At 42.9% G+C, this 12,823-nt stretch overlaps 1 protein-coding gene across 1 annotated transcript in view; it reads left to right on the top strand.

Moving 5' to 3' along the window:
* Positions 1-11,279, top strand: part of LOC124005850 (short transient receptor potential channel 5-like) — a 30,622-nt gene extending 19,343 nt beyond the window's left edge. The window contains exons 5-12 of the mRNA XM_046315477.1: positions 1,667-2,003; positions 2,341-2,480; positions 2,620-2,942; positions 3,537-3,732; positions 4,378-4,587; positions 5,891-5,932; positions 8,602-8,691; positions 8,843-11,279. Coding sequence (XP_046171433.1) covers positions 1,667-2,003; positions 2,341-2,480; positions 2,620-2,942; positions 3,537-3,732; positions 4,378-4,587; positions 5,891-5,932; positions 8,602-8,691; positions 8,843-9,703 — 2,199 coding nt within the window. The 3' untranslated portion in view covers positions 9,704-11,279. The remainder of the gene's footprint in view (positions 1-1,666; positions 2,004-2,340; positions 2,481-2,619; positions 2,943-3,536; positions 3,733-4,377; positions 4,588-5,890; positions 5,933-8,601; positions 8,692-8,842) is intronic.
* Positions 11,280-12,823: the final 1,544 nt, after the last annotated feature.

The following is a 12,823-nucleotide window of genomic DNA, read 5'->3' as shown; positions in this document are numbered from 1 at the left end:
GTAAAGTCTTTCTTTGTGTAAGTTCCTAAGACCTGTGGTTTGTCATGTTGACTAGGGGGGGGGGGGATCTTTGCTATAAAAGATCTCAGTTGCCATTATGTTGCCCACTCTCAACTTTTCATTAGAGATACTGAACTGTTGAAAGTCAAAATGCTATTGCAAAATCTTAATTATTATTAAAGGTGAAGATTAAGCATAACTCTGACTGGTGTGTAATTTGCTCTCTCATCATTTGGTAATTAAGGAAATTTCCACGACTGGTTATAGATTAGTTAATGTAGATGGGTTATATGAGTTTATAGATGGGTTATAGCTGAGTTTATATATGGGGTTATAGATGAGTTAATGTAGATGGGTTATAGATTAGTTTATAGATGGGTTATGGATACGTTTATAGATGGGCTATATATGAGTTTATAGATGGGATATAGATGGGTTATAGATGGGTTATAGATGAGTTCTAGCTGGGTTATAGATGAGGTATAGATGGGTTATAGATTAGTTTATAGATGGGGTTATAGATGAGTCATTGTAGATGGGTTATAGTTGAGGTATAGATGGGTTATAGATGAGTATATAGATGAGTTTATAGATGGTTATAGATTAGTTAATGTAGATGGTTATAGATGGGTTTATAGATGTTATAGATGGGTTATATATGAGTTTATAGATGGTTATAGATGAGTTAATGTAGATGGTTATATATGAGTTAATGTAGATGGGTTATAGATGAGTTTATAGATGGGCTACATATGAGTTTATATATGGTTATAGATAAGTTAATATAGATGGCTTATAAATGAGTTTATCAATGTTATATATGAGTTAAGGTAGATGGGTTATGGATGAGTTTATAGATGGGCTATATATGAGTTTATAGATGGGTTATAGATGGGTTATAGATGAGTCATAGATGAGTTTATAGATGGGGTTATAGAAGGTTTATGTAGATGGGTTATAGATGAGTTTATAGATGAGTTAATGTAGATGTGTTATATATGAGTTAATGTAGATGGGTTATAGATTCATCTTGTCCTGATGAATTTGTGATACAGTAAACTATCCGAAACAAGCCTGTTTCCAGTACTACTGAATGAGCAAGCCAATGCTGTTTATAACATATCAGATATCAGAAATACGAACTACAGCAAGTAGTTCTGCACACGGCTGCATTCCATGTGCAACTGGCAGGGCTGTTTGTTTGGGTATTGTTCATTTTTATTCTCTGTGCAGCTTGCAGGGATGTTTGTTTGGGTATTTTGGGGGATATAAGCTGCAGTGCCAACCTCAGGGGTCACCAGTGGGAGGATAGCGCCGGGGACTAACACTGGGAAGTTAGTTTTACTGCACGGAAGCTGGCAAGAGCCAGGAACTTTATGATCTGTAGCACACATCAACTTTATATCCGAAGCACTGGAATAAGCCTATTTGAGATGTGTACAAGATCCATCGTGGTATTCTTACCCCAGGCACGTCTATTCTATTTGTTGACCTAATAATTTGACCCATGTTGGCTGGCGTTTAACTGTTATCTATTACCAATGAAGGAGAGTTGTGGCATAGGTTGAGTCTCACCCTGTATAGCACTTGCCAAGGGTGATACTGCCGTTTCGATTTGCCTTACCGATGTTCTTCCCTCCATCTCTGATACTCTCTTCCTCTCCAGTTTGTGTCCCAGCCAAACTGTCAGCAGCTTCTGGCCACCCTGTGGTACGACGGTTTCCCCGGGTGGCGCAGACGCCACTGGGCGGTCAAGCTGATCACCTGCTTCACCATCGGCCTGCTCTTCCCCATCTTCTCCCTGGTCTACCTGCTGGCCCCTAGGAGTGCCCTGGGCCTCTTCATCAAGAAGCCCTTCATCAAGTTCATCTGCCACACAGCCTCCTACCTGACTTTTCTTTTCCTCCTCCTCCTGGCCTCCCAGCACATCGTGAGAACAGACCTGCACGTCCAGGGCCCGCCACCCACCGTGGTGGAGTGGATGATCCTTCCCTGGGTGCTGGGTGAGCAGGGGGTGGGGTGGCAGCCAGTGATGGGGGAGGTTTTATAGCGTCCAGCACTGTAAAGAGGAGTAGGGCTCGAGAGATATCCTTTAACGGTCGGTGTCGTACCTTTTTACATGATCACACACAGGCCTTATCATTATAATCCATCTCGAACAGGATCTAACTGGTAACTGGGTGGATATTGAGAAATAGGATGCTGCATTTGCTGCCACTAATCTGTTTCTGATTTGGACTAGTTGTGCTGATAGGGGAAATAAAATATCATGGCAGGTGACATTAATTGTAGTGTGCAGTGCCATGTGTCTTACTGACTTGACACCTGTCTGCCCTTCAGGCTTCATCTGGGCTGAGATAAAGGAGATGTGGGACGGCGGCTTCACTGAGTATGTCCATGACTGGTGGAACCTGATGGACTTTGCCATGAACTCTCTCTACTTGGCCACCATCTCACTCAAAATAGTTGCTTACTTCAAGGTAAGTCCCACGTTTAACTTTTCAAGATGAGGGCTACGGAATCCCTGTCTGTTTCTTTTTTGCCCGCTTTACACGTTGCAATATGGTAATCGTGGCCAACTGGCAGGTAGCTAACAGCCTCTCTCCGTTTCAACAACAGTACAACAGCTCTCGGCCGCGGGAGGAGTGGGAGATGTGGCACCCGACGCTGATCGCCGAGGGCCTGTTTGCTATCGCCAACATCTTCAGCTCCCTGCGCCTCATCTCCCTGTTCACAGCCAACTCCCACCTGGGGCCTCTGCAGATCTCCCTGGGACGCATGTTGCTGGACATCCTCAAGTTCCTCTTCATCTACTGCCTGGTCCTGCTGGCCTTCGCCAATGGGCTCAACCAGCTGTACTTCTACTACGAGACCAAGGCCTCGGACGAGCCCAACAACTGCAAGGGCATCCGCTGTGAGAAGCAGAACAACGCCTTCTCTACGTAAGTCGTCTGTGGGCCCTTGTCCTAGAAAGAGTGTGTCATGACAAAAGGAGGGGTTTGGATGGACAGAGAAAGAAGAGCAGATGGAGAAATGAACGAGACGAGCACTTTCTGAGACAAGGAGGGGAGTGAAGAGGTAGAGGGCAGGGTAAAGGAAGGAGCTTGAAAGATATTGGGAGGGGAGCAGAGACGGAACATGAGGAGATACGAATTGTTCGGGAAGAGGTGGCAGGTTTGGAATAGGTGTCAGGTTCCACACAGGGTCTGATACTCCAATGCCTATTTTAATTGAAAAGCTCTTTTTCATGTGTTCTCCGAGGTTTCACACAGAGACCAGCAGTATGCATATAATCCTCTCCCTGTCCCGTAATGAATAAAAGATACTGCTGTGTACTAAATCTCACCTGCTTCCTCCAGCCCCTGAGTCATTTTGGAGATAGTTTTGAGTAGTTTGCATCGCTTGCCTCCATCTGTTTTCTAGGTTTTAATATTACATTGAGTAACTGTAATGCAAAACATCTGTTTAGGATTCAAAGGCTTCTGCTGTTTGGCTTTAAAAAAATAAATACATCGGTTTATCTTGTTCTTTCCCAGGCTGTTTGAGACGTTACAGTCCCTGTTCTGGTCGATATTCGGCCTGCTCAACTTGTACGTGACCAACGTGAAGGCACGCCATGAGTTCACAGAGTTTGTGGGAGCCACCATGTTCGGTACCTACAACGTTATCTCCCTGGTGGTGCTGCTCAACATGCTCATCGCCATGATGAACAACTCCTATCAGCTCATCGCTGTGAGTCACGTGGCGTCGTTTCTCTCTGTCCAGCTCTCTCTCAGCTGTCTGCTAGCTCCTTTATCAGGGGAAGTCACATGGCCCTTCCATCTTTTACGTGGAGCTCTTGCTGGTGCTTAATGATCAGGCGGCGCTTGCAGTTGATCTCAAGAAGTTCTGCAAAGTGTCTCTCAATCTCAGCAGGAACAAGAACCGGAATGAGTCATTGCAATACAATGTATTGTAGATCATGAAAGGCAGGTCACACATCTCTGAGAGTTTGTAGTTATGGGGCTGCAGGCATCACACAGAGACATATTTATATCTGTTTATCTTCCTCCAACTAACCTTTGTAGAGGGACAAAACACACACACACCACACACACACACCACACACACACAGATCCTACAATCCACCAACCAAACCCCATCCCTCCCATCAGAGAACAGCGCATTGCCTAAGGCACATCTAGGGAAAGGGAAGACAGGATGTGACTACATGTTAAAGAAACCATTTATTTCAAGCAGATCAAATGTCAATTTAGCCCTGCTATTAAGTGGGTTTTTCATCACACTCAGTGATAGCAAATGTGATCGCATAGGATGCAAGAGAAATGTAATTCTGATGGTGCAGCCCTCCTTTAATATCTAAATACCCTTGCACAGGATCATGCGGACATTGAATGGAAGTTTGCCCGCACCAAGCTGTGGATGAGTTATTTTGACGAGGGAGGAACTCTCCCTCCGCCCTTCAACATCGTCCCCAGCCCCAAGTCAGTGTGGTACCTGTGTGTGTGGACGCACAACCGCCTGTGTGGACGGGACCATCCCAGTCCTGACAACCCGAGGAAACACGAGAACTTAAAGGAGTTCACGGTACAGCATTTACAAACCTGTACAGTCAGTATAGTATACAGTGTACACACACTCACTAAATTCTCACCTGGCAGTTTCCTTTTTGCTGTGTCAGATCAGTGAAAGACATGAGATTGCTTTACCTCAATCATCGCCTTGCTTCCTCTATTTCTACATAATAACACAACTGTATACGTTTTATGGGATCCTTGCCCTGTAAATGTTATGGAGAGCTTGAGAATAGTGTTAGGGCTATCAGTTTCCCCCAGCTGTGAAGTTACTGACAAGGGGCTGTAATTCCTGGTTGTCCAGCTGCAGTGGGCAGGCACATGTTGCCAAGCAACCCTTCCTTAGGCTCCAAATTCACTGGATGTCTCCCAGTCAGCTAAACTTCTCTCCTCTACCAGCTGCAATCGCCTGTTCTACTGCTCTACTCCACACTCCTGCTTTACACAGAGGCTTTTCGCGTTACCTTCACCCACTCACCAAACACAACAGACACATGTTTTGGAATATAACGTTGGTTAATAATGGGTATGCATACTTTTGAATCAGAAATTTGGTTTGAAGAGGAGAAAATATAGTGGAACAAAGTCTGAAATGATTGTTATGTCGGTGCGATATTTTTGCCTCTAACTTTCTCACTCATCATTATTCAAGATTCATACATGACTTTCTGTGATCATGGTAGCATCCACATTACTGTAGAAGTGTTTAGAGACATATTCTATTCTTATTTACAATAAAAGTGACTGCAGAATGGCGCAATACATTATTTATCATTCACTTCAATTGGTCACAAAATAATCTCAAACACGACCAAAACAAGCAGCCAATGCATCCAACAAGTTCGTAGAATCACAAACTTGATGTAGTCATTGCGCGCTAGGAATATGGAACCAAATAGTACACTTTTGACTACTTTAATACACATAAGTGAATTTGTCCAAATACTTTTGGTTCCCTAAAATGAGGGGGACTATATACAAAAAGTGCAGCAATGTCTAAATGAAAATATCCTCAAATTAAAGCTAACAGTCTGCACTTCAACCCCAGAGTTATTGTATCATTACAAATCCAAAGTACTGGAGGACAGATCCAAAACAAAAAAACATTACTGTCCAAATACTTCTGGACCTTAATAAATTCCTTAGCTCTTTAACCACTGTTTAGAACATGTGCGTTGCGTCACTCTAACAGTACAAATGCAACAGGCATCAGCAGAGACACCACAAGAGTGATACCAATACATTTGTGCGGCTAAGATGAATGCAGCGCGCGAACAAAAGTAGTTCCATTCTTCTGCTTTTTCATTTTGTTCTAGGAGCGGCATGCTGACAACCTGATTCAGAACCAGCATTATCAGGTAAAAAAGCTGCTATCATTAAAAACTATGGACAAGAGTGTATGCATGTCAACACACACACACACACACACACACACACACACACACACACACACACACACACACACACACACACACACACACACACACACACACACACACACACACACACACACACACACACACACACACACACACACACACACACACACACACAAACGCACCCTCTTGACGCCTCATTGTTGAGCTGCATGAAGGACATTTGCACAGCACACTGTGTATTAGAATCTATTACTACGCTGTTGACATTTCAGCAAAGTGGGGAACAGGTGTCAGTTACTGGATGTGTCGTCATTATGGTGGTGGTGAGCTTGGCGGTAGGTTTCATTTTGATCCCAGGCATGTCCCAATTGGAACACGCTAGTTGAATCAATGTTGTTTTAACATCATTTCTCGACCAATTGTGATGTGGAATCTAACATGGAAAAACACATTTGGATTTGAAAAAAAAAGTAATCAACCAGTACTGTTTTGATCTAATTTAAACATTGAAATTAGGGTCAAATTTCAACACAATAACTTCGCATGACTAACAGGTTGTGACAATCAAATTTAAACATAATCACAGAACTATGTACAGTATATGTTTAAATTTAAATTAAATTAAAATTCCACACAGATAGATCACATAGATCTTGTTTCAATGTTGACAGTAAATGGAATGTTTGAATCAACGTCATTGTTTCAATGGCATGGCCTTCAACCTAAATAAAGAGGTATCTTGAAATAAAATACAAAGCCACAGTCCAACGATTCCTGCCTGAACAGTGACTCCTGCAGGTTATAGAGGGGTAATGCACATAAGTGAGAACAAGCCTACCATCCAGATACCTACCTCTATGTACCCTGCTGAGCTACTACGTCAACACATTTAACCACTTATCAGCTTCCATACTCATTTGCGTAGACACCCAAAATAACAGAAGAGTTGAAAGTAAATCACTTTTTAAATGTTTTATTTTACACATGCTGTCGGTGAGTGTACATTTGGAGTGAGGTTGGGTTTATGTAAGCTACATTGACATCTGATTTGCCCAAAGGACACCATCAATTTCAACATGTATGTTATACAATATATGGTATTCAAACATGGTTAAATGAGATCTTTGGAAGTTTATAAGTATCATTAGGCCTATAAAAAGGATGCCAAATTCATTATATTAATAATACACTTTTACCTTTGGATATTGTCTTCTATATGAAGGATGATTGGTTGGTTTCAAATGTCTAAGTTAATAATTAATATGTTGGATTCACGTCTCCATCTCAGCCAAACATCTAAGTTGAAGAATAGGACTAAATCAAATCCAACTGTATTTGAAGTGAATTTAAAGTTTGATTCGATTTAGTGCTATTCTTTAACTTAGATTGTTGGGCGATTAGGCCTGGCTCGCAGTCGGTGTTCCAATTCATCCTAAATGTGTTTGATGGGGTTGAGGTCAGGGCTCTGTGCAGCCCAGTCAAGTTGTTCCACACCAATCTCGACAAACCATTTCTGTATGGATCTCGCTTTGTGCACAGAGGCTTTGTCACGCTGAAACAGGAAAGGGCCTTCCCCAATCTGTTGCCACAAAGTTGGAAGCACAGAATTGTCTACAATGTCATTGTATCCTGTAGCGTTAAGATTTCCCTTCACTGGAACTAAGGGGCCTAGCCCGAACCATGAACAATAGTCCCAGACCATTATTCCTCCTCCAAACTTTACAGTTGGCACTATGCATTGGGGCAGGTAGTGTTCTCCTGGCATCCGCCAAACCCAGATGATGAAGCATGATTCATCCCTCCAGAGAATGCGTTTCCACTGAGTCCAATGGTGGCAAACTTTACACCACTCCGGCCGACGTTTGGCATTGCACATGGTGATCTTAGGCTCAGCCATTGTTGCTCCTAGACGTTTCCACTTCACAATAACTTCACAATAACAGCACTTACAGTTGACCGGGGCAGCTCTAGCAAGGCAGAAATGTAACAAACTGACTTGTTGGAAAGCTGGCATCCTATGACGGTGCCACATTGAAAGTTACTGAGCTCTTCAGTAAGACCATTCTACTGCCTTTTTTGTCTACGGAGATTGCACTGGCTGTGTTCTCGATTTTATACACCCGTCAGCAATGGGTGTGGCCGCAGTAGCCGAACCCACTAATCTGAAGGGGTGTCCACATACAATAATAAAAGTATCTCTTACCCTTCCAGTGCAAACTATTAGATGCGATCTACAAACACCTCCACAATTCATTAAATTGTTATTTTTACACCAAATTATTGTTCTGTAAAAGAAAAAGTCTGGTTTGATTTCAACCATTGGTTCATTGTGTCCTAAACATGCAAATTAATGCAAAGTTATATACGTCCAGATTTTCAACTCCAGCAAATACAAATGTCAAGAATATGCCTAAACAGTTTTTCCTTATTAAACACAACATGCAAATGTGTGCATGCATGGAAGGAAGAGCCTTTTCCCCCAAATCTCAGATCATTTCCTACTTAAGGAGGTACAAGTATACAAAAATAGCGTACCAAGAAAAAATATGCTTGTTTCTAGAATGTGCCCAGGACTTCACCACTCATTTCATACTGTAGTGGTGTATCTCATGTGATTGTTTCTCTGTTGTGTGTGTCTTTGTGTATAGGAGGTGATCAGGAACCTGGTGAAGAGGTATGTAGCAGCCATGATCCGCAGTGCTAAGACAGACGAGGGTCTGACAGAGGAGAATTTTAAGGTAAGTATCTCAGAGGTTGTGCACTTAAGCTTTCATCCCCAAACTGTGCCTGTATGTATGTATGTATATATCATAGTCATTGAGCAATATCTAACTGTCCCTTGTTGTGGATATGTCCTTCGCCTCTATCCCCCTCTTAACTGATCCATAGGAGCTCAAGCAGGACATCTCCAGTTTCCGCTATGAGGTGTTAGACCTGTTGGGGGACAGGAAGCCTCCGCGGAGGACCTACTCATCCAGCAGTGAGGCTACCCAGCAGGACGAGGCCAATGAGGAAGAAGGGGCTGGACAGGCCCAGGGTCAATCTAGGGACCAAGGGGCTAAGGGGGTATCCTTCAGCACGTCTATCGCTGAGAGGAAGAACAAGGACTCTGGGTTCAGCGTCTCCACCCTCTTTAAATCCATGTCAGGGGCAGAGGGGGCAGTGGACAACAAACCAAAGTGCAACGGGCTCAGGTTCTCCTCCTCCCCCCCGCCCTCTGCTGCGTTAACCCGCAGTAGTGGCCGGCTGCAACGCTTCTCCAAGTCCAAAAGAGACTCCATCAGGCGGCTGGGCCTGCTCTTCTCCCGCATGAACGGACACGTCCCAGAGCCCAGGTCCCCTCCTCCCAGGATGCACCAGCCCACCTACAGCATCTCAGGCGGTCTGCTTCGGCAGCCCACAACCTGGCCGGACATCCAGATCCCCCCCAATCCCCCGGTTACACACAGCCTGTTCCACCTGGGGGTGAACCTGAACGAGCTACCACATGCCCCTCCCCAGGCCCTGCCATTGGGGTCACCCCAGCAGGCTAACGGAAGTGACAGTCTGCTCCTTCGACCCGCGGGCCACTCCTTACCACCGCCAGGCCACTCCCTGCACTGTGCTTCCAGCATCACGGCCTCCAGCTCCCGGGCTGTCCTCCTGGGCTCTAGTGAGGACATGTTTGAGGGCTGGATAGGACCTTGTGACGAGCTGGACTCCTCTGAGGGGGGGTCTGAGCAAGAGGAATCCATCACAACACAGCTTTAGAGACCCCCCCCCCCCTCCAGGAATAATGACAGAATACTACTATGTTCAGGTCACTCTGCTGAAAGGACAGAAAGAATAAGTGGCTGACCCAAGTATACAAAACCCAGGACTCATTTTCACAAAGATATCATAGCAAAGTAGGAAGATTCTAAACATATAATGAAAAAAAATAAGCTTTTATCTATTGCAATATAACTGTTTGCATACTGCCACCTACCTGTGATCCTTAGATCATTGGGTCTGTAAGCTCACCATCCTCTCTTAACACTTGTATTCATACAGTTCAGACCCAGTTATTTATATTTTACTCATCAAAATATCACTTGAGATTAAAATGGGTTCATATACACAGCCGAGGTATCACCGTTGTCCAAACTTCTACTCTCTTACACATATGTTTCATCTCGTTGCAAGTTTGTCTTTTACCAGACTGTTTTGCAGTGTTGATCCATATGCACATGTTTTCCTCATGTGCCAAATTTCCCCTACAGGGTGTTCTGTTTGGTATGTCATATAACCTAAACATGAACGGTTATTATCATGGTAGACAAGGTCATTTATTTCAGGCTTGCAGGTTGAATCTTTAGTTGTTTTTGGACAATTCACTACTAATACTGTTCTCTGTTTTTCTATGAAAGTTGTATTTTTCTATATTTTCTTGGAAATAAGACACTACCAGTTTTGGGCTATTGAGACAGGTAATGCACGATATTAGCAGAGTAACATTTATCCATGGTTTTATGTTTACTCTTAATCTAATTTATTTTTCAAGATGGCTGTGAATTATAATACTCAAGATCAAGTTATGACAGAACCTACGAAAACAATGTTTAATTGCTGTCAAAAACAAGCTTGTATACAAATACATTTATTTGATCATGCGAATGATCTAAAATACATTACATTTGACTGATTCTTAGAACTAGGATTCCAAGATTGGGCCATCTAATATGATGGCGTCTAACTGTTGTCACACAAAACGCCACTGAAATGTCCAAAAATAGCTATACTCTGGGCAATTGTGACAGCGCAATGCATTCGCTAGTTGCAGTATTCATGGTTTACCTTAATGTGCCGTCTCATCAATTAAAAATTAACACTTTTACGAGTTCGGATTCTCGTCATCTGAGGAAGTAGTAGTTGATAAAAGTTTGGTATTTTGGCGTGGACGGTGGTCGGGGAAGCCAGCCCCTGGTCATGGATCCGGACCTAATCAACTCTATGCGACGGAGATGTGTCCCACTGCATCAGGCAAATAGTGGTTACACCAGATACTGACTGGTTTTCTGATCCAAGCCCCTACTTTTTTAAAGGTATCCATCCGTGACCAACATATGCATATCTGTATTCCCAGTTATGTGGAATCCATAGATTAGGGTCTAATGAATTTCTTTCAACTGACTGATTTACTTATATGAACTCAGTAAAATATTTGAAATTGTTGAACGTTGAGTTTATATTTTTATTCCGTATATTTTCCAATCGGTTCGTTCTGACCAGCAAAATAAAGTCAAGAACAGCTTGGAACGGTTGTTGCGTTTTTTTCCTGGGACTGGAATAAAATGCCTGGAACGTAAAATAACGTTAACCTGTTCCCATGTTTTTATTAAATACTATGAGGGTGGATGAATAAGCCATGGAGTTCAGGTGGGTAACAGCGTAAATCTATATACGGCTCTAGTTCCTTGTTGATATGCCGCATTACGATATAGGTGTCTGGGCCCATACAGAGTTCCAGCTCCAATATGAAGTTCCTATTCCAAGGCTGCATTCCAATGCAGAAAAGACCATTCCTATACAGTACAATGAAGTTCATGCTGTGGATTAGTCCTTTGAAGCTTAAAAGATGACTGCCATTACAAAGTGTAAATAGGATAAAGTCAATCGTCCCAAAATTGAGATTTGTGAAATGATAGGAAAATATTGTATGTATCGGAATTAAATGTACCGTAACAGTGTTCCTTGGGTTGTGTTTTCACGCCTGCCCACAGCACCGAAATAACCATAAATTCGGAGCGCAGCTGCACAAGACCCAATCGTAATGCCCATGGTCAATTTGATTTGACATTGATATTCCTATGGGGCTAGTTAGGGACAATCAGTAAATTACACAAAGTACACAGGACAATATTTTAAAATGTCAATCGCTCCACAATTCGGCGTCTTAAGCCTCAAACTAAAAATTGTAGAAATACATAAAAGTAGTCCCATTTACATTGTGTAATATACTGACGGTCCCTAACTAGCACCACAGACTGGATAGCCTATGTCAAACCAAATCTGCCAGGGTTGCACACCAGCCAAGTGAAGCTAATTGGCGAAATAAATTGGCTAGCCTGGGCAACTTCAAGACCTGTTAAATTATCTAGGATACAGTAGGTGACACTATACTGCAGATGTCTAACTCAATCCACGGAAGTTCGACTGTCTGGAGGTTTTTAGTTTCTCTTCCAACTAAGAGCTAGACAACCAAGTGAGGGAAGTTAATTACTACTTCCTGAACATTATTCGATCAAATGCAAGGGTGGAGTGAACTCTTTCTTATTTGTCTATTAACTAATATCTGGTAATATCACCAGGCAGGCCAAAACTACATTCCACCAAAACAGGCTGAAATTTCATGCAGCCTTTTCCGACAGCTCTTGCACTAAATTATTATTACACTAGCACATTATAATGTTCACAGTATTCCAACCTTCGTGATTTTCCTATGTGTTATATTTTCACACTGACTGCGCTGGGCCTTTAATGACAAAGCTGAAAAACAAGGCACTCAGTTCAGCCCTGCCAGCTCTCCTCCCGAAACAGAGTTAAACTACACATTTTAACACTACCCAAGTACCAGTGAGTGCTTTCCATGGTGCTGATCATGACAAAGGGTAGCAACATCAGCCTTGTGCTGGCCAGGGTTCTGGAACCTCATACCATCATACCAAATGACTTCTCTAAAGCAGGGCTCTCCAACCCTAATCTAGCACACATGATTCTAATAACCAGCTCATAGATAAGATGAAATCAGGTTAGTTACAACAGGGGTTGGAGCAAAAACCTAGACTGAGTGTAGCTCTCTAGGAACAAATTGGAGAGCCCTGCACTAAAAAGGTGACAAATTGTTACAAC

This window comes from Oncorhynchus gorbuscha, linkage group LG02 (assembly GCF_021184085.1).
Source record: "Oncorhynchus gorbuscha isolate QuinsamMale2020 ecotype Even-year linkage group LG02, OgorEven_v1.0, whole genome shotgun sequence".
In the NCBI taxonomy this organism is placed as follows: domain Eukaryota; kingdom Metazoa; phylum Chordata; class Actinopteri; order Salmoniformes; family Salmonidae; genus Oncorhynchus; species Oncorhynchus gorbuscha.
Note: the sequence above shows the minus strand (reverse complement) of the source record. Positions and strands in the feature narration are given on the sequence as shown.